General features: G+C 53.3%; 2 protein-coding genes across 12 annotated transcripts in view; one reads left to right on the top strand and one right to left on the bottom strand.

The window, feature by feature from the left end:
* Positions 1 to 6,310, bottom strand: part of IQCE (IQ motif containing E) — a 39,191-nt gene extending 32,881 nt beyond the window's left edge. For 2 of the 3 annotated variants that reach the window (XM_032603813.1, XM_032603814.1), the window contains exon 1: positions 6,101 to 6,309. In XM_032603813.1, the coding sequence (XP_032459704.1) occupies positions 6,101 to 6,136 (36 nt within the window). In that variant the 5' untranslated portion in view covers positions 6,137 to 6,309. Of the gene's footprint in view, positions 1 to 6,100 lie in introns of all 3 variants that reach the window. The other variant, XM_032603815.1, reaches the window with a different exon arrangement.
* A 2,150-nt stretch (positions 6,311 to 8,460) lies between these two features.
* On the top strand, positions 8,461 to 24,388 carry BRAT1 (BRCA1 associated ATM activator 1). Of its 9 annotated transcripts, XM_032605690.1 has the most exons (16): positions 8,461 to 8,706; positions 9,325 to 9,512; positions 9,596 to 9,738; positions 13,311 to 13,465; positions 15,442 to 15,589; positions 16,086 to 16,458; positions 16,735 to 16,848; positions 17,027 to 17,170; positions 17,911 to 18,002; positions 18,709 to 18,827; positions 18,901 to 19,087; positions 19,315 to 19,388; positions 20,437 to 20,539; positions 20,660 to 20,758; positions 21,017 to 21,192; positions 21,516 to 24,388. In XM_032605690.1, exons 3-16 carry the CDS (start codon positions 9,612 to 9,614, stop codon positions 22,212 to 22,214), a joined length of 2,610 nt encoding a protein of 869 aa, XP_032461581.1. In that variant the 5' UTR covers positions 8,461 to 8,706; positions 9,325 to 9,512; positions 9,596 to 9,611; the 3' UTR covers positions 22,215 to 24,388. The 9 variants fall into 9 exon arrangements, with proteins under 9 accessions (XP_032461581.1, XP_032461578.1, XP_032461579.1 ...); XM_032605687.1 differs by lacking the exon at positions 18,901 to 19,087 and having other exon boundaries at positions 8,461 to 8,666; positions 19,116 to 19,388; XM_032605688.1 differs by lacking the exon at positions 18,901 to 19,087 and having other exon boundaries at positions 9,376 to 9,512; positions 19,116 to 19,388.
* The last annotated feature ends 267 nt before the right edge of the window (positions 24,389 to 24,655 follow it).

Genomic DNA, 24,655 nt, shown 5'->3' with positions numbered 1-24,655 from the left:
CAGGGCTGCTCCAGGCCTGTCAGTCTAGCGACACCGTCTCCACAGAATTGACAAACGCTTCTTTTTTTTTTTTTAATTTAATTGAAGTATAGTTGGTTTACAATACTGTGTTAGTTTCAGCTGTACAGCAGCGACTCAGTTACATATATACATATTTCAGATTCTTTTCATTATAGGCTATTACAAGATATTGAATATAGTTCCCTGAGCTACACAGTAAATCCTCGTTGTTTATCTATTTTATATACAGTAGCGTGTATCTGTTAATCCCATACTCCTAATTTATCCCTCCCCCAACGAACGGTTCTTGATAAAAGTATTTCATCTTTGTATCAAAGCACAAGGAACCTGTGACTACATCCTGGTGAGAACCAATCAGTCATTCACGTATCCATCAGTACACAAGTTATTTGGGCGTATAGAGGTTCCTACCTTCTGATTCTAGTGATCTGCCCTGGCCCAGGGAGTGAGATAAAATCTGTACTAACATTGGCACGGGCGTGTCAAGGAGAAAAGGGAACTTTCCCAAGAGAATGATGTGTCTGTGTTAACACACTTACTCAGGTTTAAACCCTACAAGGAGAGAAAGCAGAACAATTTCTAAAATCCCTTCACCGTACTGTACAGTTGACCTAAAACGCTGATACTGAAGTTAGGACTGAACGCCCCTATTATGAACCAGTGATGCCATATCTGGGTGGCAGTGTAATTACGTTTCAGCGAGCTGTCTGGAGTGTAGCTGAGTCCGTGCAGTGCTGTAGCGGGACCGGACTGCATTCTGGAAAGCACGCATATCGTCTACAAGGTTAACTATCACTACATTAGCAACAATTCTGCCGGCCGCTTGAACTTTTACTAAAAACGAGGGCCGCACAGTCACACGGACGGGGGCAGCTGTCACAGGGGGCGCCCTTCCGGTGCGTGCCTCTGAAACACGGAGAGTCCAGCGAAGCGTGCAGAGGGACTGGATTCGGGAGACGAGGGGAAGGTAGTGCGTTCCAAACAAACAGAATCTTTAAAAAATCAGCCACTGAATTACTTTTCTGATGTCATTAAACAGGTGACATTTTAAGGTATAAATAGCAAACGATAGTTGTAAAGTTTTCATTGAACCAAGTACATGGAAATGATGTGCAAAATTGAGGCAGGGAAGGCAGGGAACTGGTATACACACGATGTAGAAGATCAGGAAAGCCAGTCAAAGGCTCCGTCTTCGTCCCCTGGCATCACAAAGGGCAGCCCGCCAACGATGAAGGTGAGCTGTTAACAACTGCATAGAAAAGTAGCAATACTTTCTTTTGTGAATACTTGTCACTATTCTTTGTTCTGAATAAAGTCTTGAAAACTTTTTAAGGACCTGCAGTTTCTACGAGGGAATGAGGTTACGTGTGTGGTGAACACAGCGAAGTGGTCTCTGTGTTCATAGGTGGGCTCACCCACACCATCGCTTTCCCCCCGAGTCAGTCCCCCTCAAACTCTGCCACCCTCCATCCTGCCAGTCAGAAGGAACTAAACAAGCAAAATATAAGTATCTGAAATCATAGAACAGCCCAAGATCCACCCCTCAGTCAGCAGCACGAAAGAGACCATACACAGTATTAAAAAAAGAAACGAAAGCGCACGTTAACGGCCGAGTCATTCTTCCTTCTCCAAGTACGATCTGAGCTGCCACGCATTCCTACGCGAGATGGCATTCATGCACCGTGAGTCAGGAATCGCAGGGTGGGGATGGTGGCCGTGCCCCTCACCCCTCTGCATCGCAGCTTCCTCGTCGACAAGGAGGGCACGTTCTCCTACCAGGATTTTTAAAGCATTAAATATATACTAATTAAAATACTGGGGAAAAAAGACATAGTGTCCAGAAAGAGGTGCGGGAACATACGGGGACTTAGTATATGGTAAAAGCGGGGAAGGAATGCATTCATCCAGGAGGCACCTTCCAGAGCGTGGAAGGCCCTCTCCTCAACAAACAACCCTTTAACAGAAGAAGCCACGAAACAATCTTTTGCATTTTCTGGAAACTGACAAAAGCACACAGCTATGGAGATAAATTGCTTCAAAAAAATCTACTAAGTCCAGGGAAGAACGTCGAGAGTCAGAGGCACCCCTCGGCTCCCCGTCTCCATCTGATAGAAAGGATTCCAGAGAGCTCTCCTCCAGGTGGGTGCAGTCAACACAACAGGGGTGGTGGTGGATCCCCTGCCCCCAGCTCCCAGAAGCAGCGTGTAAGCTCTACCCCAGAGGTGGCAGGCTAAGACTTCCCCTGTGCTTGTAGAGCAGAAGGTCCACGCAGGGAGGGCAGGCCCAGAAGGAGTGTCACTCCGGGGAAACACTTCGCTGTCCCTGCGGTGCAGTGGCCCAGAGGTCCTCCCCAAAGGGAGAGGGAGGACGACGGCCGTGCCGAGGGGACTGACTGTATTTGCACCAGAGAGTGGAGAATTGCACGCCTCCCTGATTCCATTGCCAAGTTGCAGACAAAGCGGGGAGCGATCCCGAGGCCCCCAGCTCCGCGGTCACGCAGCAGAGAGCTCACTGGCAGAGCAACCGGAAGGTGAAGAGCCCAGAGCGCCCTCCTGAGGTCGCGGTCAGCCCCGAGGCTCAGGGAGGCTGCTGGCAAGCCCTGGAGTGCTCTGTCAGAACAGGCTTGGGCCGATGCAGACACAGTCCCCACGCTGCACCCACGTCAACCCAAGGGCGCGAGCCCTGGTGGTGCTGGGGCTTTGGCGCAGCTGCTGACAAAACCCTGGCTGAATGATAAACTACCCTGACCCAAGAGCAGACCCCAGGAAGCCAGGCTTCAAAGTACAATGACAGGCATCCCCGGAAGTCCAGAGAGCCACACGCATGTCTAAGGTAGCCCTCTCAGGAGAGATGGGAGAGGGAAAACCCATATGCGCTAGTTCCCCGTTGCACGTGGGCAAAAATGTAAACCCCTGAACTGTGACAGCAGCCTACACACACACACACACACACACACACACACACACACCACTCAATGGTCAAGGGCGAAAATCTGACTGGCCCAGGGGGTGAAACACAACCTCTGACCAACAAGTGGCTTCTGCTGACCCAAGGGTAACCCCTAGGTAGTTGGGCTAAAAGATTCAAACAAGAAAATATCTGAGCAGGGAAACAGAGGCTGCACGGTGCAGGGAAATCGACTTCACACGTTAGCTCAGCCAAGTCACTCAGCACGTAAACGAACGACTGAGCAAACATCAACCCCGTGGGGAGGAGCTGCTGTAATATGTCATCTAAATGTCTAGTTTTCAACAAAAAACGACGAGACACACAGAGAAACAGGAAAGTGTGACCAATACACAGGGGGAAAGAGCAGGCAATAGAAACTACTTTTGAAGGGCCCAGATGCTGGACCTGGTGGACAAAGGCTTCCAGAGCAGGGAGAGCCGTAGAGCAGGGAACAGAGAATCTTACAAGTAGTAAACGCCCTGTAAATGCTCTTATTATCTTGCTCTAGAAACTGTGAGCCCTTTTAGAAGCGTTGGCCCTTAAATCACCAGGGACCACGCCCAGGCTCCACTTCACCCCTGTGGCTCTGCCAAGGGACTCGGGGGATTGGACAGACTGGACAGTGCCTGTTCACAGGAGGTTCTTGTCTGGTTGAGAACAGACGTAAGCTCAGCAGAGAAATTGCCAGTTAGCCTGGGCCAAGGGCGGCGAGTCTCCTAAATGCCCGGAGAGCCCTGCTCCAGCCTCCTCCACAGACTGGGTTCCTGGAGACCAAGGCACTGGGGCTCAGCTTGTCTTTGTGTCCTCAGAGGCCGGCATGTATAAGGGGCTTAACAAACGCTTCTATGTGCAAGAACGTTTACAGCAGCATTGCTTCTAACAGCACAAACATGAAAACAAGAGAGTAAAAGTGGGCTTCCCTGGTGGTGTAGTGGTTAAAAATCTGCCTGCCAATGCACAGGACACGGGTTCGAGCCCTGGTCCAGGAAGATCCCCCATGCCACGGAGCAACGAAGCCCGTGTGCCAAAACTACAAAGCCTGTGCCCTAGAGCCTGTGCTCTAGAGCCTGAGCTCAGCAACAAGAGAAGCCACCGGAAGGACAAGCCCTCGCACCGCAAGGAAGAGTAGCCCCCGCTCGCCGCAACTAGAAAAAGCCCGCACGCAGCAATGAAGACCCAATGCAGCCAAAAATAAATGTAAATAAAATAAATAAATTAAAAAAAAGAGCAAAAGCAAGGAAATGGAGAGTAAAAATAGGGCTACCCTATTAGGTTAGTGTTTTAATTTTAATTTTTTAAAAATATTATCTTTCCATTTTTGCATGAGTAATAATTGTCGAGAATATTTATTTATTTATTTAGGCCACGCCACACGGCAGGCGAGATCTTAGTTACCCCACCAGGGATCAAATCCGTGCCCCCTGCAGTGGAAGCACGGAGTCTTAACCACTGGACCGCCAGGGAATTCCCACGTTAGAGTTTTTAAAAAAAATTTTTTTTAATTGAAGTACAGTTGATTTACAGCATTGTGTTAGTTTCAGGTGTACAGTAAATTGATTCAGTTATATCAGACATATATTTTTTCAAATTCTTTTCCATTATAGGTTATTACAAGATATTGAATATAGTTCCCTGTGCAATATGGTAACTCCTTGCTGTTTACATTCCATACAAAAGTGAGATGAGTATTTGTCTTTGATGTATTTCTTTTTTTTAAAAAATTGAAGTAGAGTTGATTTACAATGTTGTGTTAGTTTCAGGTGTACAGCAAAGTGATTCAGTTATATGTATATATATATAAAGTTAGAATTTTAAAAATCATGTTTTTGAAAATGTGTGGATATGGGAAGATGCTAGGAATAAATGAAACGGCAAAGGTTAAAAAACAATATAAATATGATCTCAAGTTTTAAAAAGCATATGAAAAAAAATGATGCATTGAAAAAAAGGTCAGAAGGAAATACACCAAACGTTAACTGTGGTTTTCTGTAGGCAGTTAGATTATGGGTAATTGGTTTTCTCTACTGGGCATGAATAACATTTATAATAACAATATGAAAAGTTGAAGGAGCATTAACTGAGGCCACTGTAGATGGGCAGGCCTTCCAGATGAGGCAGGACTTGGTGCCTTGAGGGACAAGTAGGAAACTTTCAGCAGCTCCAGTGGCAGCAGCACTGAGCCGCTGCTTGGGGTAAGCTCTGTACAGCCATACTGGGTACTGCCATCTCTGGGAGAAGGAAGCAAAGTGAGCCAGGTTCCCTTTGTCTGGAGCCCTCCAAAGGCTTCCCACTGTGGCCCGAATAAATTCAAACTCCGTGCATGGCCTGCAAGGGTCTCCATGGTCAGGCCCGTGGCTCCATTCCATCCACACCCACGCCCTTGAGGAGATCCCAGCAAGCTTTCTTTCAGGCCCTGGAACCACTGCACTTTCCCACCCCAGGACCTTTGCACCTGCTGGTCCCACTGGTCTCTGATCTTTACCAGACTGCCTCCTTCTCATCAGTGACATCAGGACACTCCAACTTCTCAGAGTGGCTGTTCCTGGCACCCAGTCTAAAGCAGCCTCCCCAATCCACCTCCGTCACATGGGCTGTTTTATTTTCTGCAGCGCACTTTCCACTTTCTGACTTGATGGACATGATCTGTTTTTTTACGTTGTTCTCCCCCACCCCACCCCACGCCACTGGAATGCAGTTTATTCATCCACAATAATGTCTCCAGCAGATGGCTGGCGCGCCAGAAACACTAGGTAAACCAAGTCCCCCGCCCTGGAGGCACGGGGTGGGCGGACACTTACGCAGTGAGCTCTGTCACCCGGCGGGCAGCGGTCGCTGGCTCGGCACAGGCCCGGCTTCGCAGGCGCCGAGCAGCGAGGGCGCAGTGTCCGGGAGGGCTTTCCGGAAGCAACGGCCAGTGCAAGGACGATAGGGGGACTAGAGGTGGCTGGAGGCTGGGCGAGGGGCGGCGACGCCCGGCCAGCCGCACGCGGGCGGGGGCCGGAGGCCCGCTCTTAGGCGGTAACAACAATGGCAGCTGTCACCGGCGGTCGCCGGCCCCGCGCCCCCTTCCTCCAGCCCGCGCCCCGGCGAGGGGAGGCAGCCAGGGGGCCTCCCCGCCCTCCGCGCTTACCATCTCCGAGGCCGGCTCCCCGGTGCTCAGGGACATGGCGGCGGCGCTGCCCGATCGCCCCTAGGCGCTGCGAGTACGGCCGTCCGGTTCTGGGGCTCCGCCGACCGGCAGCCTCGGGGCCTGCCCGCGCGCCCGCCGCGACCCCGCTGCCATGGCAACCGCGCGGGCCCCCGAGCCCCGGATGTGGCCGGCGCCCCGCGAGGCGGGCCGACAGTAAGCGTGCTCTGGGAGCCCCGGCGGGTCGACAGGCTGCGCGTCCAGAGTGTGGGGCGGAGAGCGGGGCGGAGCTGGAACAGTCCAGCCGCCGCCGAGACTGCAATGTGAACCTGTGCACTAGTCACCAGAGCCGGATAGTAATATTTATTAGGTTAACGATGAAAGGGACAAGGGGCTTCTGCGGTGTCCACAGTCTGCCAGCTCTGAACGCCTGGCATTCGGAAAACCACCTTCCTGATCTCGGTACCTTAGGCTCAAGGGCTCTGATGTAGCCACAGGACAATAAAAAATAAGAGTTTGCACTCTCTGTATTCAGTGTGCGTCATGAAGATCTTTAGGCGAGTTGGGCTGCAAAGTTTATTTAAATTATTAGCAAGTATAACCTGCCCTTTCTTTTCATACAAGGGCATCTACTCTGTCCCCCTGCCCTGCTTTATTTTTCCAGCCCCCTGGCCTTTATGATCTACAAGAACTTCCCATGTCTAGCATGTAAGCTCTCTGGGGCAGGGCTGTGTTTTGTTCACGGCTGTATCGCTCTCCTTTGGAACAGGGTCTGGCACATAGCAGGTGCTCAATCAATAGGTATTTGGTGCCCGGCAAGTCATAACTTCTCTGTGCCTGTGTCCTCAAATAGAAATTGGAGAAAAGCGTTGTGGTGAGGATCAAATGAGTCAGTATCTCTAAACTGCTAAGTGCAGTTGCCGGTTCCAGAGTGAGCGCAGTGTGACAGTGTTAGTAGGCTGTTATGAGGTGAACAAATGAATGAGTCTCCACACAGGGTAGCGTGGTGTAGCAGGAGGAATGCCTGGCAGGTTATTACTGTTCGAATTCTAACACCACCAATTCTTATGAGTCCATGACCCTCGTTTCTTCGGTCTCCTCATCTGTACGACAAAGTGGGTGAGCCACACGGTTGTCGGACGCTGTCTCCCCTCAAGCTGGTTAGCGCTCAGGAGCACAGGTTTAGTAGTTTCACCATCGTCTCCTTGTCTGCAAAGTGGAAACAGTTTCAGGGCTTTTGTGGGCACTAAAGGAGAAAACAGCTAAAATTCAGCATGGTGCCTGGCACATGGTGAGCACCTCAAAAAAACGAGCTACCAGGTAACGCTTTGCCGCTGGTCCAATTACTTGAATGATATTTTAAATGGCAAAATTTTATTTGTTCTGAAATTATCCCCTTCACTCATTGGCGCTCCTCTGCTCTGTGAAGCCCCGTTTCCGGAGTGGTGTCAGGTACAGTCTGTACCCCAAGTTCTGGTTCCCTATTTACACCTTCCCTGATGGATCCTAAAAGAAACCACATCCTCTCCTCTGAGCTGCCACCAGAGTCGTTTATAAAAGGTGAATCTTACCAGGCCTCTCACCTTCTTAACTTCTATCTGCTTCCTCGGGGTATCATTCACGTGGCAGACAAGTGCTTTCAGGATCTAACCTACCTATGCGCCAGTATCTCTTGCTCCTCTCCTGGGGCTCCGCAAACCCCCTGCCCTTCCTGCATCTGTTGTTTCACTTACTTTCTCTTAGTTACAGACGGTTCCAGAATTTCCATGCTTCCACTTACAGTGTTTTGACTTTACAATGCTGCAAAAGCGATACATATTCAGTAGAAACCGTACTTCAAATTTGGAATTTTGATCTTCTCCCATGCTGCCGATATGCGGTAGGTAGGATCCTTTCTCATGACGCTGGGCTGCGGCGGCGAGCCGCAGCTCCCAGACAACCACGCAATCACAAGGGTAAAAAAACCATCCACTTACAGCCATTCTGTACCCAGACAACCATCCTGTTTTTCACTTTCAGTACAGTATTCCATCAATTACATGACATATTCAACGCTTTATTATAAAATAGGCTTTGAGTTAGATGATTTTGCCCAACTGTAGGCTAATGGAATTGTTCTGAGCAAGTTTTAGGTAGGTTACGCTAAGCTATGATGTTGGGTGGCTTAGGGGCATTAAATGCATTTTGGACTTACAAACGGGACGAAACCCCATTCCGAGCGGAGGAAGATCTGTCCACTACGCTACTGGCGCTTTGCTTCGCTTGCCCGCCCAGACACGTGGTCCTTCGGCCGGCGAGGCCACGCCCCTTCACGCATAGCCACGCCCCTTCCGCCGAAAAGCCCTGCCTTCCGGGCGCAAAGCCTGCCGGATCCTCGAGCACGTACCTGTGAGCGTCCCGCTGGGGGCGGGTGAGTGGATTCATTCGGCGGCGGCCTGTCCTTCTCAGCCTGAGGTCGTTCCCCGAGCCTGGGCCCTCTGGGCTCTCGGAGTCACCTCCAGGACGATTTCACGGTTCCCCACGCCCGACGTTCCCGTCCTCGCCCCCTCCAAGCCCGGCAGGTCGCACGGTACGGGGCGGGGCCTGCAGCGGTGACGGACGCGAAGCGGGTGAGGCGCGCGCCAGGGAAGGGGTCGCGGTCGCTGTGGCGGGCCCCGCGGGGTCGGGGTTCGGGGCCCGGGACCAGGGCCGGAGAGCAGCCTGGGGGCCGCTTGCGTGGCCCGGGCTGGGCCCCGGCACCACCGCGGCCGCCGGCCTGGCGTCCTCAGCGGGGTCCACAGGGAGGGCGCCTTGCGCAAGGACTTAGCCTGGCCAGGGATGGACAGACAGACGCCCCAGCCCAGGCAGGCCTGCTCCTGACCCGGCACACAGAGTCACTGGCCACCCCACCCCCCTGCAAGAGCCCTCCCTGAGCACAGGACCGACGGGCTCCCTGGACCCTTCCCAGGCCGGACACGCGGGTCCAGTTGCCGCCCCGGGAGGAACCGGCAGTGGGCAGGGCGCCTTCCCCCCGCCCCGCGCCCCGCACACTGCTGCTGTAGGGTTTTCACACGGACCCTGGGAGGGACAGACACACACCGCCAGTCTGGACTGAGCCACTTACAACTCGCCCCGAGCCGCTCTGCCTCCTACACGTGGCCGGCCCCAGAGCGCGCACACGCCCCTCGCTCTGGCCCGCCTGCAGCCTCGCTCAGCTTCTTGCTCCCTTCGTTCTCCCCTCCCACCAGAGTCCCAGGTTGGCCGACTTTGAGCTGCTCAGGCCTCATGCTGTCCTTTAGATTCCCTTCCGTCTCCACCGCCAGAATGGAGGGCTCTGCTTGCTCTTGACGGTCTCCCGTCCCACCTGAGCTGAGGCTTTACATCCATCCCGGCAACTTGCAGTTTCCGTCTGGAGATTGTGGTCACCTGGGCCGAGGTGAGAGTTCTGGGGCCTGGGCGGGCGTGGGGACTGCCTGTGACTAGGGCAGGTGGGGTCTGGCCCTGACAGTGCCTTTGCAGGAGCCCCAGCCTCGTCATGGACCCAGAGTGCTCCCGGCTCCTCCCTGCGCTCTGTGCCGTCCTGGCAGACCCCAGGCAGCCTGTGGCAGATGACACTTGTTTGGAGAAGCTGCTGGACTGGTTTACAGCGGTAACCGAAGCAGGTAAGGGTGAGGGTGCTGCTGCTGACTTTCCCCGGAGGCCAGAGGGTGCCGGGCTCCCCTGTCCTCCGGAAGGACTGTCTATCCGGTGTCCTTCCTTCATACCTTAAGGATTCCCCCTGGCTCTGGGGACACGGCAGGCTGAACCTAAGGGGATGATCAGGAGAGCTTGAGCTGCAGGCCGCCCGTTATTCAGGCCACGCTAGGTGGCTGCCAAGGCCACGGGACAAACTTACCTTGTTTTTTTTTGTTTTAAGAAATCGGTTTTTCTTTCTGATTATGTAAGTAATACATACTCTTTAAATAAAACTTGAACAGCACAGAGGAGTAAAGAGGAAGATTAAACCACTCCGAACATTTTTTTCTTTCCAGCCTTTTTTCTTAACACATCATAATTCTGTACTTCTCTTATAAAAATGAGGTCACACCGTAAATACAACATATCTTGCTTTTTCTCTCTTACTGTCCTAGTGGGTGTTTTCCCCACTGACACGTTGATTTTATTGACTGTATGTCAGTTTGCTCTGTGAATGGACGTTAATTTTACAATTAGTCCACTGTTGTTAGATGTCTGTGTTTCTAATGTGTCATTATGATAAATAACGACATAGTGGCTTTCTTTGTACGTAAATCTGCTCATGTAAATGTTTGTCTGATAATTGTTTTAGTGTGGATTACATGTCATAAATTTCTGCTGTTTGTTTCTTTGGTTTACCCTGTTCTTTTACTCTCTTTTGAGTTGAATATCTAGGTCTGTCTGGTTTTCTAATAGATGCATTTAAGGCTACACATGTCTCTGCAGGTATCACTTTAGCTGCACCCTGCAAGTCTTACTATGTGGTGCTTTTGTTGTGATTTACTTCCAAATATTTCATACTTTTCATTATAATATTTCTTTATCCACAAATTATCAATATTTAGAAGGGTATCTTTAGATTCATGACATGGGGTTTTTTTCAGTCTTTTTATTACTGATTTCTAATTTATTTGGTTGGAGTTAGAAAGTATTTGTATGTTGATTCTTCTATATCTGTTGAGGCTTTTATCGTGGCGTAGTACACAGACCATTTTTGCACCTGTTCTATAGATTTCTCTATAGGATATTATTTTCTGGTATTTATAGAGTCCTCAATTGTGGCCTAGTAGTTAAATTAAAAAAAAATCTTTTTAATTGAAGTATAGCTGATTTACAGTGTTGTGTTAGTTTCTGGTGTACAGCAAAGCGATTTGTCTTTTTTGTATATATATACACACACACTTTCAGAGTCTTTTCCATTATAGTTTATTTATTTATTTTTTTCCATTATAGTTTATTACAAGATATTGACTCTAGCTCCCTGTGCTGTACAGTAGAACCTTGTTTATTTTATATATAGTAGTTTGTATCTGCTAATCCTAAACTCCTAATTTATACACCCCCCTTCCCCTTTAGTAACCATAAGTTTGTTTTCTGTGTCTGTGAGTCTGTTTCTATTTTGTAAATAAGTTAATTTGTATCTTTTTTTTTTTTTAGATTCCACATATAAGTGTTATGATATCTGTCTTTCTCTGTCTGACTTACTTCACTTAGTATGATAACCTCTAGGTTCATCCATGTTGCTGCAAATGGCATTATTTCATCCTTTTTTATGGCTGAGTGATAGTCCATTCTACACACACACACACACACACACACACACACACCCCACATCTTTATCCATATCTGTCACTGGACACTTAGGTGGCTTCCATGTCTTGGATGTTGTAAATAGTGCTGCGATGAATTTTGGGGTGCATGTATCTTTTCGAATTATGGTTTTCTCCAGATATGTGCCCAGGAATGGGATTGCTGGATCATATGGTAACTCTATTAAAAATTATTTTTAAATAGCTTTATTTGAGATATGATTTACATATCATGAAGTTGATCTATTTAAAGTGTGTAATTCAGTGGTTTTTAGTAAATTCACACAGTTTTGCCACCATCCAAAGGTTAATTTTGCAGCATTTTCATCCCCTTAGAAGAAACCTGGTATCCATTAGCAGTTAATCTCTTCCCTCCTCCCCCAGCCTGTATGTATTTTCCTCAGTGTTGTACATGGTGAAAAGAATATAGTCTCCATACTCGTTCCTTAGTTCAAGTTTACGTTGTTAAAACCTGTGATGTTCTTGCTAATTTGTTTGCTTAACAGTTTTTGAGAGATATGTGAAAATCTTAAACGAAGATGGTGGATTCAACAATTTCTGTTTGAAATTCTGTCTTTTTTCCCTCTTTGTACATTTTGAAGTTAGGTTAGGTATGTACAGTCTTAGACTGTTCTATCTTCCAGGGTTTGGCTGTTTGAGCAATGACTTTCTTTCTAAAGCTCTGACAGAGCTTTTTCCTTTAAAGTCAGTTTTGTTTGATATTACTCTTTCTGCAGCAGCTTTTTAAAAATTAGGATTTGCCAACTGTATCTTTTCAGCCTTTACAAATCTGGCCTTCTGTGTTGTCACGCTTCATTGTTCCTTACACACAGTGTGAGGCTAGCCTTTGGTTCTTGATCTAGTCTGCACAGCTCTTTATTCTGATGGACAGTTTCATTTGTTGAGTTTACTGTTATATTTGAACCTATTTTTATTATATTCTTTTGTATTTAAAACATTTTTTCCGTGCCTTGTTGTTGTGCCTTTTATCTCCTTTTCTGCCCCCCCCCGCCATTGGATTAATAAAGCTTTTGTTTCTTCAGTCTTTCTGGTTTTGAAGTGAAGTTTTGAAGCATTCCACTTACGTTTTTAGAGGTTAGTCTTACGTGCAAACTGGATTGTAAAAGTTGAAAGTCAGTTAGAATCTCTGTCTTCTGCGCCAACCACGCACGGAGCCTCGGGCACTTTAACCCCAGCTCAGTCCAGTCTTCCGTGTTTTGTTGTCTGGTATTTTGATTCTGTTTCGTTTTAAACTTCTTCAAAAGTTACTTAATTTTTAAAGTCAGTGCTTTTTTAGGTTTGCCCACAATGTTTTTGGTTTCTTTGATTCTTGCTTCTCTCTCCTTCACCCTGTTTTTCCCTCCTTACTGTGCCTCATTGTCCTTTCACAAGGGCCTCGCAGTGGAAGCCCTCCCAGTGTTGCCCCAGGTTTCCTCCCCCTTCGCCTCCCCCACCCCGTCAGTGCTTTGGAATGACAGAGCAGTTGCCTATAGACGTTTTAGATGCCACATCTGGAAAAGAATGCCTGTTCCATTGTGCTTCTCGCTTTCGTATTCTCAGTTTAAGAGAAAAGTATCCGTTGGAGAGGTGAAAATTGTCCTCTGCTTTAATTTGCATTTCTTTTTCGTAATCAGCAAGGCAGAATATCTTTCGTGGTTTGCTGGCCGTTTGTATATTCTGTCCCAGTCCCTTGCCTGTTGTTAAGGTATTGGCTTTCTATTTTGTCCCCCCCCATTGAATTAAAGTTATGGATCCTTCGTGGCAGTTGTTGCAACGATTTCCTCTCGGTTGGACTGCTGAGTCTAATAGCCTGAGAGAAAGGGAGTCTGGGGGTTGCCAGAAGAATGGTCCCTTAGGGAGGCATGCGCTGTGCCCCTGGTAACATGCTTCCCGGCTGGGCCTGTCTCCAGGGTCCAGTCTCCTGTTACTACAGGAAAATCCCTGCCTGGTAGAGCTGCTGTTCCACGTGTTGAAATCCCAGGACCTAAGTTCCAGAATCCTCTCCTTCTCACTCCGCCTCGCAGGGATATTTGCAGCCCAGGAAGACTGCTTCCAGTATCTTCAGGTGAGCCTGGGTCCTCCCACCTGAGTGACCCACCTTCTCCTGCAGGTACACAAAGCACTGGTGGCTGTCATGACCCCTGAGTCTCTGAAGCTTGTTTTGCCCCCGTGTCTTGACGTGTACCGCAAGGTTTTTATTCCTGAGTGTAGTTCTCCTTTGAAGAACTGACCAGGAATGATGTTGGGGTGAACGGTGAACATTTTAAAATACGGCAGAGCTGGGGCTGGCTCTCTGCCCTGGTGCTGCCCTTCATGGGTGTTCCTCAGTTCAGCAGTGCAGGCTCCAGGGACCCAGCCCACACCAGCTCACTGTGGGACAGGCTTCCCAGGAAATGACTTCATGTGTGATAATCCACCCATACCTCTGGTGCTTTGCAGTTGGTAGAACACCTCAGTTTACAAAATCACATTCATGTTATCCTGGGCGCCCTGGCCAGTAAGCAGGTCAGGAGTCTTCATCTTTCTCCTGGATTAGGAGACAGTGAAGGCTCAATATAAGAATCCCACAGAGCTGGCAGAGCTCGCACTAGACCCTGAAGAGTCGCACTGTCGAATGCTCTGTTACACCACCTGTTTCTCTGCAAGTAAATCCTCAGTCCCAATCAGATGGCCTTCCCCAACTTCGTTGATTTCCTGAGTACTTCCCAGTTCCCGTCTCTACTTCTCCATGGCCTCCTCTTCCTTCCCAAGGTTGACCATGGCTTTAGAGGCTTAGAAGGCCACTGACTGCCCTTCAGTCTGGTGGTCGGCCCCCTGCACGTGGGGACGAGGGACACGGGCAGGTTCGGGCTCTGAGTTGCAGTGGAAGGTTGCTTTCTGTCCTGGGCCCGTGGCACTGGCTTGGGCTCCTGTTCCCTTTTCACCTGGCCCTTCACAGCCTCCCAGGGGGTCTGGCAGCCCTAAGGGCCCTTCAGCAGCCGGATGCTCACCAGTAGACGGTGCCTGGGCAGCGGACATGTGGGCAGACTGCCTGAGGCAGGGGGCTGAGCCTTTGTACCTTCCCGTTGGCTGCGAGCTGCCCCCAGGGAGAGGCTGCAGCTCTGGGGGCGCATTTCGGTGATGCGAGATCCCACAGAGGGCCTGCCCTGTGAGCTGCCGCCTCCAGCAACACCCCTCAAGGCCTCGAGGCCACTGCGGAGTTAGAGTCATACTTGAGTGATTGGAAGTGTGTCTCCGAGGCCCTGTGGTCCCTTACCCTGGAGTCTGAGATGACTTGAGGGTGGGGACCAGCATTTTATTGTCAAGATAGACGAGGCTCAGAGCTAGTAGCTACACCAGTGAGGGGCTCCGTTGGTAAGAGGCAGCCCCCGAGTTTCCCACTCATTGGCACCCTGTAGTGAGCAAGCACCTTGTGCACGCGGCAGCAGATCAGGACAATGCGTTATTGTCCTGTGGACGTCCACGAGCAGGTGGGGATCGAGCGGGGAGTTAGCCGTGCCTGCTGACGGGGCGGGGTGGTCAGCTTCGTAGGGGCAGTGGTCTTGCAGCCGGGTTGTAAGGGGTTTGAGCAGGTGTATGGGGGGTGTGCTGGGGGATCCAGGGTAGGGGACACCTGGAGGAGGGCAGCTGCCCTGGAGGGCCCCGAGTGCCAAGCACAAGAGCCCAGTAGGCCGTGGAGACCTTTGGGGTCCTTGAGCGCAGCGTGTCATGGTCAGGGGGGCCGTTGGCGTTGCAGTTGGTGGGCTGTTTGGGGGAAGGGTTTCTGAAGTGAACTGTGACAGGGTTGATGAGGCTTTATGTAAAACCCAGTTCTCCCTTCCGAAATTCTGTCCCCTGGAAGGCACAGTTGGCAGTGCTGTGGCTGCCATCGGTCTGCGCTGGTGGCCACCTGCCACCTCTCACAGGCTCTTTGTGTCGGCCGCTCACAAGAAATTCCCCCAAAGAAGTGCCTCGACCAGCTGTGAATGATAGAAAAGCCATCTCTGATGTGGGGTCCCCTGGGAACTTGCTCAGGTCCCCACTTCCTTCTCTGCTTCCCAGCAGGGGGAGCTGCTGCCCATGCTCTTTGGGGAGGTGGGCCCCCTCGGAGGAGCGGCCTGGACGGCCCCCGCTGTGCGCAGCGGCTGGATCCAGGGCCTGCGCACCCTGGCACAGCATCCTAGCGCCCTGCACTTCCTCGCCGCCTGTGGTGAGTGCCCCCGTCTGCCCTGCCTTCCGCCTCTGCCCTTGCCGTGCCTGATGCTCTGCGGCTCCTGGGAAATCACCGCACCTTGCTGGGTCTCTTCCTCTGAACATGAAAGTGGCTGTGGTATCATAGAGTTGTTGTGAGGAACATTCGGGGTCACCAAGGGTTGGAGGACCCTCAAGGGTGTACGGTGTCCTGTGGCTTGTAGGTGAGACCCAGCAGTTGGGGTGGCTTTGAAACTGACGAGAAGAATCCCAAGTGGCCAGGGTTCTAAAGCCCCTGTGAACCTTCCATTCTGATTCCATTGCCTCTGAGTAGCGGGGAGGCTGGGCCTCTGACAGTGCCTCCGCATTGGGTGGTTTCCGAGTTCTGTCCGTGAGGGTCTGAAGTCCAGTGGTTGAAGCTGCTCAGTGGTTTCAGCGTCTCTGCTGTCACCATGGACTCTGTTCCAGCTGAACCCTGTTTCTCTCCCCACCCGTTGTCCCTCCCCGCCCCCCAGGTGCAGTTGACACCATCTTCTCCCTGCAGGGAGATCCCAGCCTGTTTGTGGCCTCGGCAGCCGGGCAGCTCCTGGTGCACATTCTAGACTTGGCGATGCGGGGCCCGGCCGAGGGCCGCCGCAGTCCGCAGGCTTGTGACTGGCCAGCATGTGCCCAGAAGATCGTGGGTCACATCGAAGACTCCCTGTGCTCCACAGCCATCCCCCAGGTCACACAGGCCCTGAGTGTCCTGACCACTGCGTTCGGGCACTGCCACGGCCTTTGGACGCAAGGCCTTTGGGTGCGGCTGAGCCCCCTCGTGGCCCGCCTGCTCGAGAAAGACCCTGTCCCAGCCTCACACTCGCTCGTGGATCTCCTCCTCAGCGTGGCCCGGTCAGGCCCCCAGGGCGCAGCTGGTGGGGTGGGCAGGAGGTGGGGCTTGTTTTCTTCGGGAAGTTTTGGGGCAGCCATCACACCTGGGCCACATCTCCCTGGCTGCCCGAGAACTCTGCCTCGAGTAGAGGGGACACCAGAGGGGGTCTGGAAGCCCGCACACCTGGGAAAGGCCTTCCGTCTCAGCCGGCACACCCAGCCCAGGCCACGGCGGCCCCCTGGGCACGGTGTGGGCTGGACGGGGGAATGACGTTCTCTTCCTGGGCTCCTCTGCAGTTCTGCGCCGAGCTCTGACCGTGGCCTGTGGGAGACTTTGGCCCAGACTCTGAGCCACTTGAGCCCCACACAGGCAGGGCCTCTGGCTTTGGGGATCCTGAAACTGCAGGACTGGTAAGGATTGGGGTTCATGTTGAGTGAGGCAGGCAGAGAGGTCAGGGAACTTCAGGGGAGCTCCTGAAACCAGAGATCAGTCAGAGGCGGCTGGCTGGGGCGTGGCCGGGCAGTCCGTGGGTTATCACCAAGGTGTTGGCACAGGCTCCGGCTTCTACATTTTTTAGTGGTGGAATAGCTTTATTCACAGGCTCCCCAAAGATAAAAGAGACTCTTGGAGCAGCCCTGCTCAGAGCAGGGCTGGGTTCATACTCAGGACCTGCTCAGCTGCCTTCTGCCACCTCCCCAGTGGCCTCACCTTGTGGATCTTGGGCCACCCTGTGTGCATGCCACTGTGGGGGGGGGCGCGTACTAGGGGCTGTGGGACGGTGGAGGGGGACCCGGTAGACAGGAGTGACAGGACAGATTCCCAGAGGGAGAGAGATGTGCGCCCTACCAGGAAGGAGGTGTGGGGTCCGGAGAGGTGGGAAGGAAGAGAAATCATTCCAGGGTTTCGGGCGGACTAGAGCCGGTCTTGGCCCAGGTCTGGGGTGAAAGTGGGCACAGGGCTTGGGGATACGATGCAAGCCTGGCTCTGGGCTCCAGGGTCTCCAGATGTTCAGAGAGAGGGAGTGGTCTGAAGGGAGAGGGAAGGATTGGGCAGCTGGCTTGGAGGGAGAGCTCTGTACCAGCTTGGCCTCCCAACCACCCTGGGCCCAAGCACGTCGGCGAGAGGCGAGACCATGTTCTGGAACGTAGGAGAGGATATCTCAGCATTGGGAGTACTTCCAGGAGCTGGGGCATCCCATCCCTTTGGCCCTGAGCAGGCACCGCCCATCGGAGTGGGTGTGGCCAGGCCTTCCCCAGGCTCTTCCTGGGGCCTGGGTGGCGCTCTCGCAGCTCCTTCGAGTCCCCTGCCAGTGGTGTGAGTGCTGGTCACAGTGCTTACAGGGAGGCTGTTTCTCAAGGGGGTGTCCAGATCCCCAGCACTGACCCCTTTGGCCCAGACTTGCTGGGGATATTAGGAGGGTAGCCAGCTTGCCTGAGGGCGGGGGCAGCCCTCACCGTGTCCTCTGTCCTCAGTCCACAGGCGCTGAGGACCCAGGCCTTTGGCATCCTCCTCCAGCCCCTGGCCTGTGTCCTGGAAGCTGCTGCTCAGGCCCCTGGACCCCCAGGTAGGCTGCTTGGGAACGGTGGGCAGGTGCAGGAAGGCAGGACCCTGGGGTCCTGAGAATGTCCTTGGGGCCAGGATGGGCTGATGGGCAGCGGGGCACCTGGCTTGCCACCCCACCTAAGAGTGGAGGTGGCTGCGGTGTAGCCTGCCGTCCCAGGTGTGACTGCTACTGACGTCCCCGCCTGGGAGTTCATAGGGCAGCGTTGCCCCCTGTGGGCATCAGCTGGAGTGGCCCCCAGAGCCGCTGACCCGGCAGTTGGTGGTGGTTACCGGGGGCCTGGGCTACGTGGATGGTTCCTGACCCAGAGCGGGCACACGGGCTTGGCACTCGTCCTCCCAGAAGGTCAGTTCTGTGATGGGAGAGTGAGTTTCCTCGCTGAGACTTGGCTTGCTTCAGCCGCACGATGGGGTGAGGATTAGAGAAGGGGGGCCAGCTGTGCCTCGGAGCCCCACGTTGAGCGTAGAGATGGGCCTCTGACCAGCGGAAACCGGCCCAGGCATGGGCTGCAGGGAGAGTGGGACTGCTCGAGAGCCCTGCAGACAGGTTCAGACCTCAGCTCCGGCCGGCTGGACGCCACCCTGGACGAGCCAGCTGCTCGGAACCTCCGGGCCTGGTCTCTGGTATGAAGCAGTGACCAGCGGCAAGGCCTGCAGTGGCCACACAGGAGGTGCCCGCTAACCAGGAGCTGTTTCTGGTCGCCCTCTAGGCTTGCTGGAGGGGGCTGCAGCTGACTCGATGATGGTGGACACGCTCCTCTCCTCCAAGTCGGCCTGTGTGGGTCTCCTGTGCTGCGCTCTGGCCCACCTGGGGCTGCTGCAGCCGCTGGTAGGTACGGCCCGGCCCAGTCCACACTGGCAGTGGGACTTGTGGCCTGCACTGACCTTCCGTCCTCCCCCAGCCGCAGCGGCCCTCGCCCTGGCCGCAGGCGCCCCTGCTTGGGGCTGCGGTGACAACACTGCGGCTCTGCAGTGGCTCGGCGGCCCCCACCTCCGACGTGGGCGGCCGTCTCTGTGCGATCCTGGTGGGCTGTGGCCGGGTCCAGCGGGCTGCCCTGGATTTCCTGGGGGCGCTGTCTCAGGGGACCGGTGAGTGAGAATGTTTTCTGCTGCACAGCTCGGGTGTTGGGCGAGCCCCACAGCTGCTCAGAGACGTCCCAAGACTGCTGTCCTCTGCATGTCTCCTCTGGGGCAGGGGCTGGGATTCAGCTGCCCGATGGGTTCTGTCCCCTGTTTTCCTTGGGTTGCCACACTTGTGGGCTGGGGAGGCCCCAGGGTAGGAGGTTGGGTGCTTCAGCCATCCACGTCTGTCTCAGGCCCTCAAGAGTTGGTGACGCAGGTGTTTTCCGTCCTCCTGGAGTACCTCGTGAGCCCTGAGTCCAGCTCCATGGTACACACACAGGGTGCAGGGTGGAGGGAAGGGGAGGGGGAGGAAGGCAGAGGCAGGGCACCCCTGCAGGCCTCTCTGGGGCCAGAATTGCCTCTTTTTTTTTTTTTAATAATTAATTTTAAAATTCTGGCTGTTGCTGCATGCGGGCTTTCTTTCTCTACTTGTGGCGAGCAGGGGCTACTCTTAGTTGCGACGCACGGGCTTTTCATTGCGGTGGCTTCTCCTGTTGTGGAGCACGGGCTCTAGGTGCAGTGGGCTTCAGCAGTTGTGGCTCGCAGGCTCAGTAGTTGTGGCTCGCGGACTCTAGAGCACAGGCTCAATAGCTGTGACGCACGGGCTTAGTTGCTCCCCGGCATGTGGGATCTTCCCGGACCAGGGCTCGAACCCGTGCCCCCTGCATTGGCAGGCGGGTTCTTAACCACTGCGCCACCAGGGAAGTCCCCAGAATTGCTTCTTAAAGTGAGTTTCAAGGGGCAGGCAGCTGCACAGGGTTTGGCCCAGGGCCTGGCATTGGTGGAGGTTGAGCGAGGGGTCGTCGGGCTGTGGAAAGCAGGGAGAGGATCCAGTCTTACAGGAAATTCTCCATGAGAGATGTAAACTAGAACCAGGTGGGCCTTACGCTTGGGGTCCCAGCTCTCATTGAGGTTTCCTGCAAATCTCCCTGTTCTCGTAGCCCCGAGGTTGAGTCATGCTCTGGGGGTGCAGGAATAGCATGTGTACTGAGCAGGCAGTGGGGAGATTGGATGATAAGCCTGGCAGATTCCGGGGCTTTCAGGAAAAGGTGCCGTGGGTAGTTCCTGCTGTTTTGGTGCAGAAGTTTCATTTCCTCGGTAGTGGGGCTTCCTGACAAGAGCTGGCCTCTCCTTTTCTCTCTCTCTAGTCTTGGATGCCAGTCGGCCACTTCCAGAGGCTTCTGCCTCATAAAAATGAAGTCCGGTGTTCCCTGTCCCCATGTATCCCGTCCCCATCTTACACCCCAGGGCGGGGAAGGGGGCAGGCGGGCCAGCTCACCCCTCCTGGCCCTGCAGCCCCACTCTTCCCGCTCCAGGTTCTGAAGAAGGCCTTCCAGGCCACACTCAGGTGGCTCCTGAGCTCACCCAAGACCCCCGGCTGCTGCGACCTGGACCCCCACACCCAGCTGTTCCTCAGAGGTGATCCCAGCCCCTCCCAGGGGTGAACTGAGGGAGGAGCAGGGATGGAGGCGACTGGGGGCTGGGTGGGAGGCAGGGTGGACATGGCCCGGGCCCTCTGAACCGTTCCTCCTGCCCCAGAGCTGCTTCCTGTGCTCCAGAAGCGCCTGTGCAGCCCCTGCTGGGAGGTAAGGGACTCAGGCCTCGAGTTCCTGACCCAAATGACCAGACACTGGGGAGGTGAGTGCAGGGTGCAGCGCCGGGGGCTGGGGTCCCTGTGGGAGGGCTGGCCTGGCCTTGGCACACCGTCACTGGGGAGGTGAGTGCAGGGCGCAGCGCCGGGGGCTGGGGTCCCTGTGGGAGGGCTGGCCTGGCCTTGGCACACCGTTGTCCCCAGGTAGTTGGGAACTCGGGCTACCTAGGCTGCCTTTGGGGAGGGAGGAGAGGCTGTGGATTCAGCTTTCGGTCATAGCTGGTTGTGGCTGCTTGGACCCCCAGGGCAGGCCGGCTTCAGACAAGCGCTCCTTGCTTCAGAGGTGCCCGAGCTCACCAAGCAGCTTCTGCGAGACCCTGAGAGTTACGTCCGTGCGAGTGCAGTGACCGCCACAGGGCAGTTGTCTAGCTGGGGGCTGTGTGCCACCCCTGCCAGCCCTGAGTGCCCAGGGGCTCAGCAGGTAGGAGGCAGTGGGTCCTGTGGCCGTGCGCCCACCTGGCGGCTGTCCTGATGCCAGGGTGGAGTGGGTCTGCCGCCCAGGGGTGGCATTCGGGGTCGGGCGTGTCCTCTGAATCTCCGGCTCCGCTTCCTGGAAGCCCTGTCACTTGGGCACGGCCACCCCTGTTTGACGGTGGGCAGATGGGGGGCTGAAGGGCACATCGCCTGAAGGAAGCCGAGCATGGCAGGGGGCCCTCATGGGGGTTCTCCCTGCTGCACCCCGAGCCCGTCAGCAGGAACTTGACTTCCCTGGTCCCTCCACCCTCTTCCCACTCTGTCCTCCAGGAGAGCCTGCTCGTGGAGCTTCTGCACATCCTCTCCACAGACTCGGAGGGCTTCCCCCGGAGGGCCGTCATGCAGGTCTTCACTGAGTGGCTGAGGGATGGCCATGCTGACGTAGCTGAAGACGCGGAGCGGTTTGTGGCTGGAGTGCTCCAGGCGGCGAGCAGGGACTTGGACTGGGAGGTGCGAGCCCAGGGCCTCGAGCTGGCACTGGTGTTCCTGGAGCAGTTGCTGGGTCAGCGCAGCTCCCACTGTCCCTATGCCGTGGCCCTGCCCGAGACAGCCCCACCTGGCGTGCTGGACCAGGCCCTGCAGGTGCTCTGCCGTGTGCAGCTCTTTGAGTTTGCCTTCCGTGCCTTGTTTGACTGTGACCGACCTGTGGCCCAGAAGTCCTGTGATCTCCTCCTATTCCTGAGGGCCAAGGCTGCTCCCTGTGGCAGCTCGCAGGAGGCGGGGGACAGTCCCAACGTGGCCTCTGTGGAGGCCACCCTGCAGAGATGGCAGGCAGGTGAACAGGGTCAGCCCCTGGGGTACCTGGAGCCCGGGGCCGTCGTAGCTCTGCTGAGGTCTATAGACCTGGAGGGCCTTCGGGACACCCTGGCTGAGAGCAGTGACCATGTGGAGAAGAGCCCCCAGTCACTCTTGCAGGACATGCTGGCTGCCGTGGGCGTCCTCGGGGAGAATGAGGCCGACTGCTACTGACCAGCCTAGTGGCAACCTCCCCAGGACCCTGCTGCTGCACCACGTCCCTTCCTTGGGCCCTGCCATCCTGAGGGCTCTAGTCTGGCCTGGCTACACAAGGGACCCTCCAGGGAAGCCAGGACCAGGTGAGCCCAGCAAGCTCAAAGAGCCCCACATTTTGATGTATTGCTGAAGAAGTGGCTTATTTTTTACTCAAAATAAGTGATTTGACGGTGCCACTGGGTCAGCACAGTGTTCTAAGACTGCCCAGGGGTAGCCCCCAGGCCTGGGGGGGGCTTGGAGAAACATCTGGGGAGGGACCCTCTGCACAATGGCCACGTGCTTCCGTGGCATGGAGGGGTGGTTCCTCTGCTTGGATCCCACCATGCCCCAGGGACACCCAGGGTCAGAGAGCAAACAGCTCAGGCTGGAGAGTGTCTGGTCTTGGTCCTTGGTCCCTAACGATAGTGACCCCAGGTGTAACCAAGCCAAGTTTTCAGTCTCTGAACCCCCAGGATCAGCTTGACTTTGTAACAGTTCAGAGCTCACCATTTCAACTCACCAGGCACGTAGAGTTGCCAGTGGTAACATCAGGGGAGTTGAGCTCTGGGCTGGTACTCAGGGGACCAAACAGACGGTACACCAGCCCGAGCTCTGCCATTTCCCAGCCATGTGACCCTGGGTTGACCTGTTCCCCCATCTGTAAAATGGGAATTTTACTCTTTGCCTCCCAGAGGTAAGTGTCTCAGTGTTCTAAAGCACCCAGAACAGTCAAAGAAGAAATCTCAAGAGAAACTTTGAAATATTTTTAACTGAATGAAAATAAAATTACAACTTACCAAAATTCGTGGGATGTAGCAGAAGCAGTGTTCAGAGGGATGTTTATAGCATTGAATGCGTATATGAGAAAAGAAGAAACATCTAAGATCAATAAACTAAGCTTCCACCTTAGGAAACTAGAAAAAGAGCAAATTCAACCCAAAGTAAGCACAAGAAAAGAAATAAAAACTAGAGCAGAAATCAATGAAATTGAAAACAGGAAATCAATAGGGGAAATCAAGTAAACCAAAAACTGGTTTTTGAACAGATCAATAAAGTCAATAGGCCCCTAGCTAGGCTAAGAAATAAAAGGGAAGACACAAATTACTAGTACCAGAAATAAAAGGGGACATCACTGCAGATCCCATGATAATTGAAAGGATAATAAAGGAACACGGAGCAACTCTGTGCCCACAAATTTGATAACCTACGTGAGATGGACTAATTCTTTGAAAGACAGTCTGCCAAACTGATACAAGAAATAGATGATCTGAGTAGGCCTGTATCTGTTAAAGAAATTGAATCCGTAATTAACAACCTTCTAAAACAAAGCATGAGGCCCAGGTGGTTTCACTAGTGAATTCTACAAAACATTTAAGGAAGAAATTATACCAGTCCTCTACAGTTTTCCAGAAGATAGAGCAGAGGGAATACTTCCTAACTCATTCTATGAGGCCAGCATTACCCTAATACCAAAACCAGACAAATACCCAAGAAAACTAGGAACCAGTTTCATCACAGATACAGAAGTCCTTAACAAAGTATTAGCAGATTGCATCCAACAATGTATAAAAGAATTATACACCAAGATCAAGTGGAGTTCACTTCATGTATGCAAGGCTGGTTCAACATTTGAAAATCAGAGCGATCCATCACATCAACAGGGTAAAGCAGAAAAATCACAAATCATATCAGCCGCAGGAAAGGCATTTGGCAAAACCTCTTACTATCCTCAGTTTTTAGATTGGGCTGAGAAGTGAAGACCCCACAGCCTCTGGAAAGACCCATGTCCTTTGCTGTGTCATAGAAACTTCTTGCAGGGAGAGGTGTGTACGGACAGCAGGGGACCTGTTCTTGGGAGATGCTGTGCCCTGTGGAAAGCAGCTGGTGTTGTCTCGGGCAGAATTTGCATTCTTGGTGCAGGCCTAGCAGGTCTGTCTTCTCACTCCTTCACTAAGGCCAATGCCCATCAGACGGACCTACCTGGTCAAACCCTGGCTTCACCACTTACAGGCTGCTCTGTCCTTGGGCAGGTCATTTAATTCCGCTCAGCCTGGCCTTGTCTATAAAATGGGGATGGACCTCCCCAAGCTGTTGAGAACTGACTGAGACATGGTGAATAAAATGCCTGACATTGTGACTTTCACAAAGAAGATGGTCAACAAGAAGGTGTTAGCTTCTTCCTTTAGTCCTTCCTCTCCCTTAACTGCTGTTCCCAAGGTTGTGTGGATCAGCCTTTTCTCTTCCTGCTCTGCCCACCTCCTTTGAGTGATTTAATTCAGTTCCCTGGCTTCACATACAACCCTCACACTGACAGGACTCCTGTCAGACTTCTCTGAGCCCTGGACCTGCACGTCCAGTGCCAGTGGGTCAGCTGCACTGGGATAGGACGAGGACCCTGCACGTGTGACAACACTAAGCTG

This window comes from Phocoena sinus, chromosome 15 (genome assembly GCF_008692025.1).
Source record: "Phocoena sinus isolate mPhoSin1 chromosome 15, mPhoSin1.pri, whole genome shotgun sequence".
In the NCBI taxonomy this organism is placed as follows: Eukaryota; Metazoa; Chordata; class Mammalia; order Artiodactyla; family Phocoenidae; genus Phocoena; species Phocoena sinus.
Note: the sequence above shows the minus strand (reverse complement) of the source record. Positions and strands in the feature narration are given on the sequence as shown.

Excerpts from the sequence above, each read along its gene's own strand:
- BRAT1 (XM_032605687.1), top strand. The coding sequence starts at position 9,612 with ATGGACCCAGAGTGCTCCCGGCTCCTCCCTGCGCTCTGTGCCGTCCTG. Across the intron at positions 18,003-18,708 it reads TCAGGCCCCTGGACCCCCAG|GCTTGCTGGAGGGGGCTGCA; the intron begins GTAGGCTGCTTG and ends GTCGCCCTCTAG. Across the intron at positions 18,828-19,115 it reads TGGGGCTGCTGCAGCCGCTG|CTCGGGTGTTGGGCGAGCCC; the intron begins GTAGGTACGGCC and ends TCTGCTGCACAG.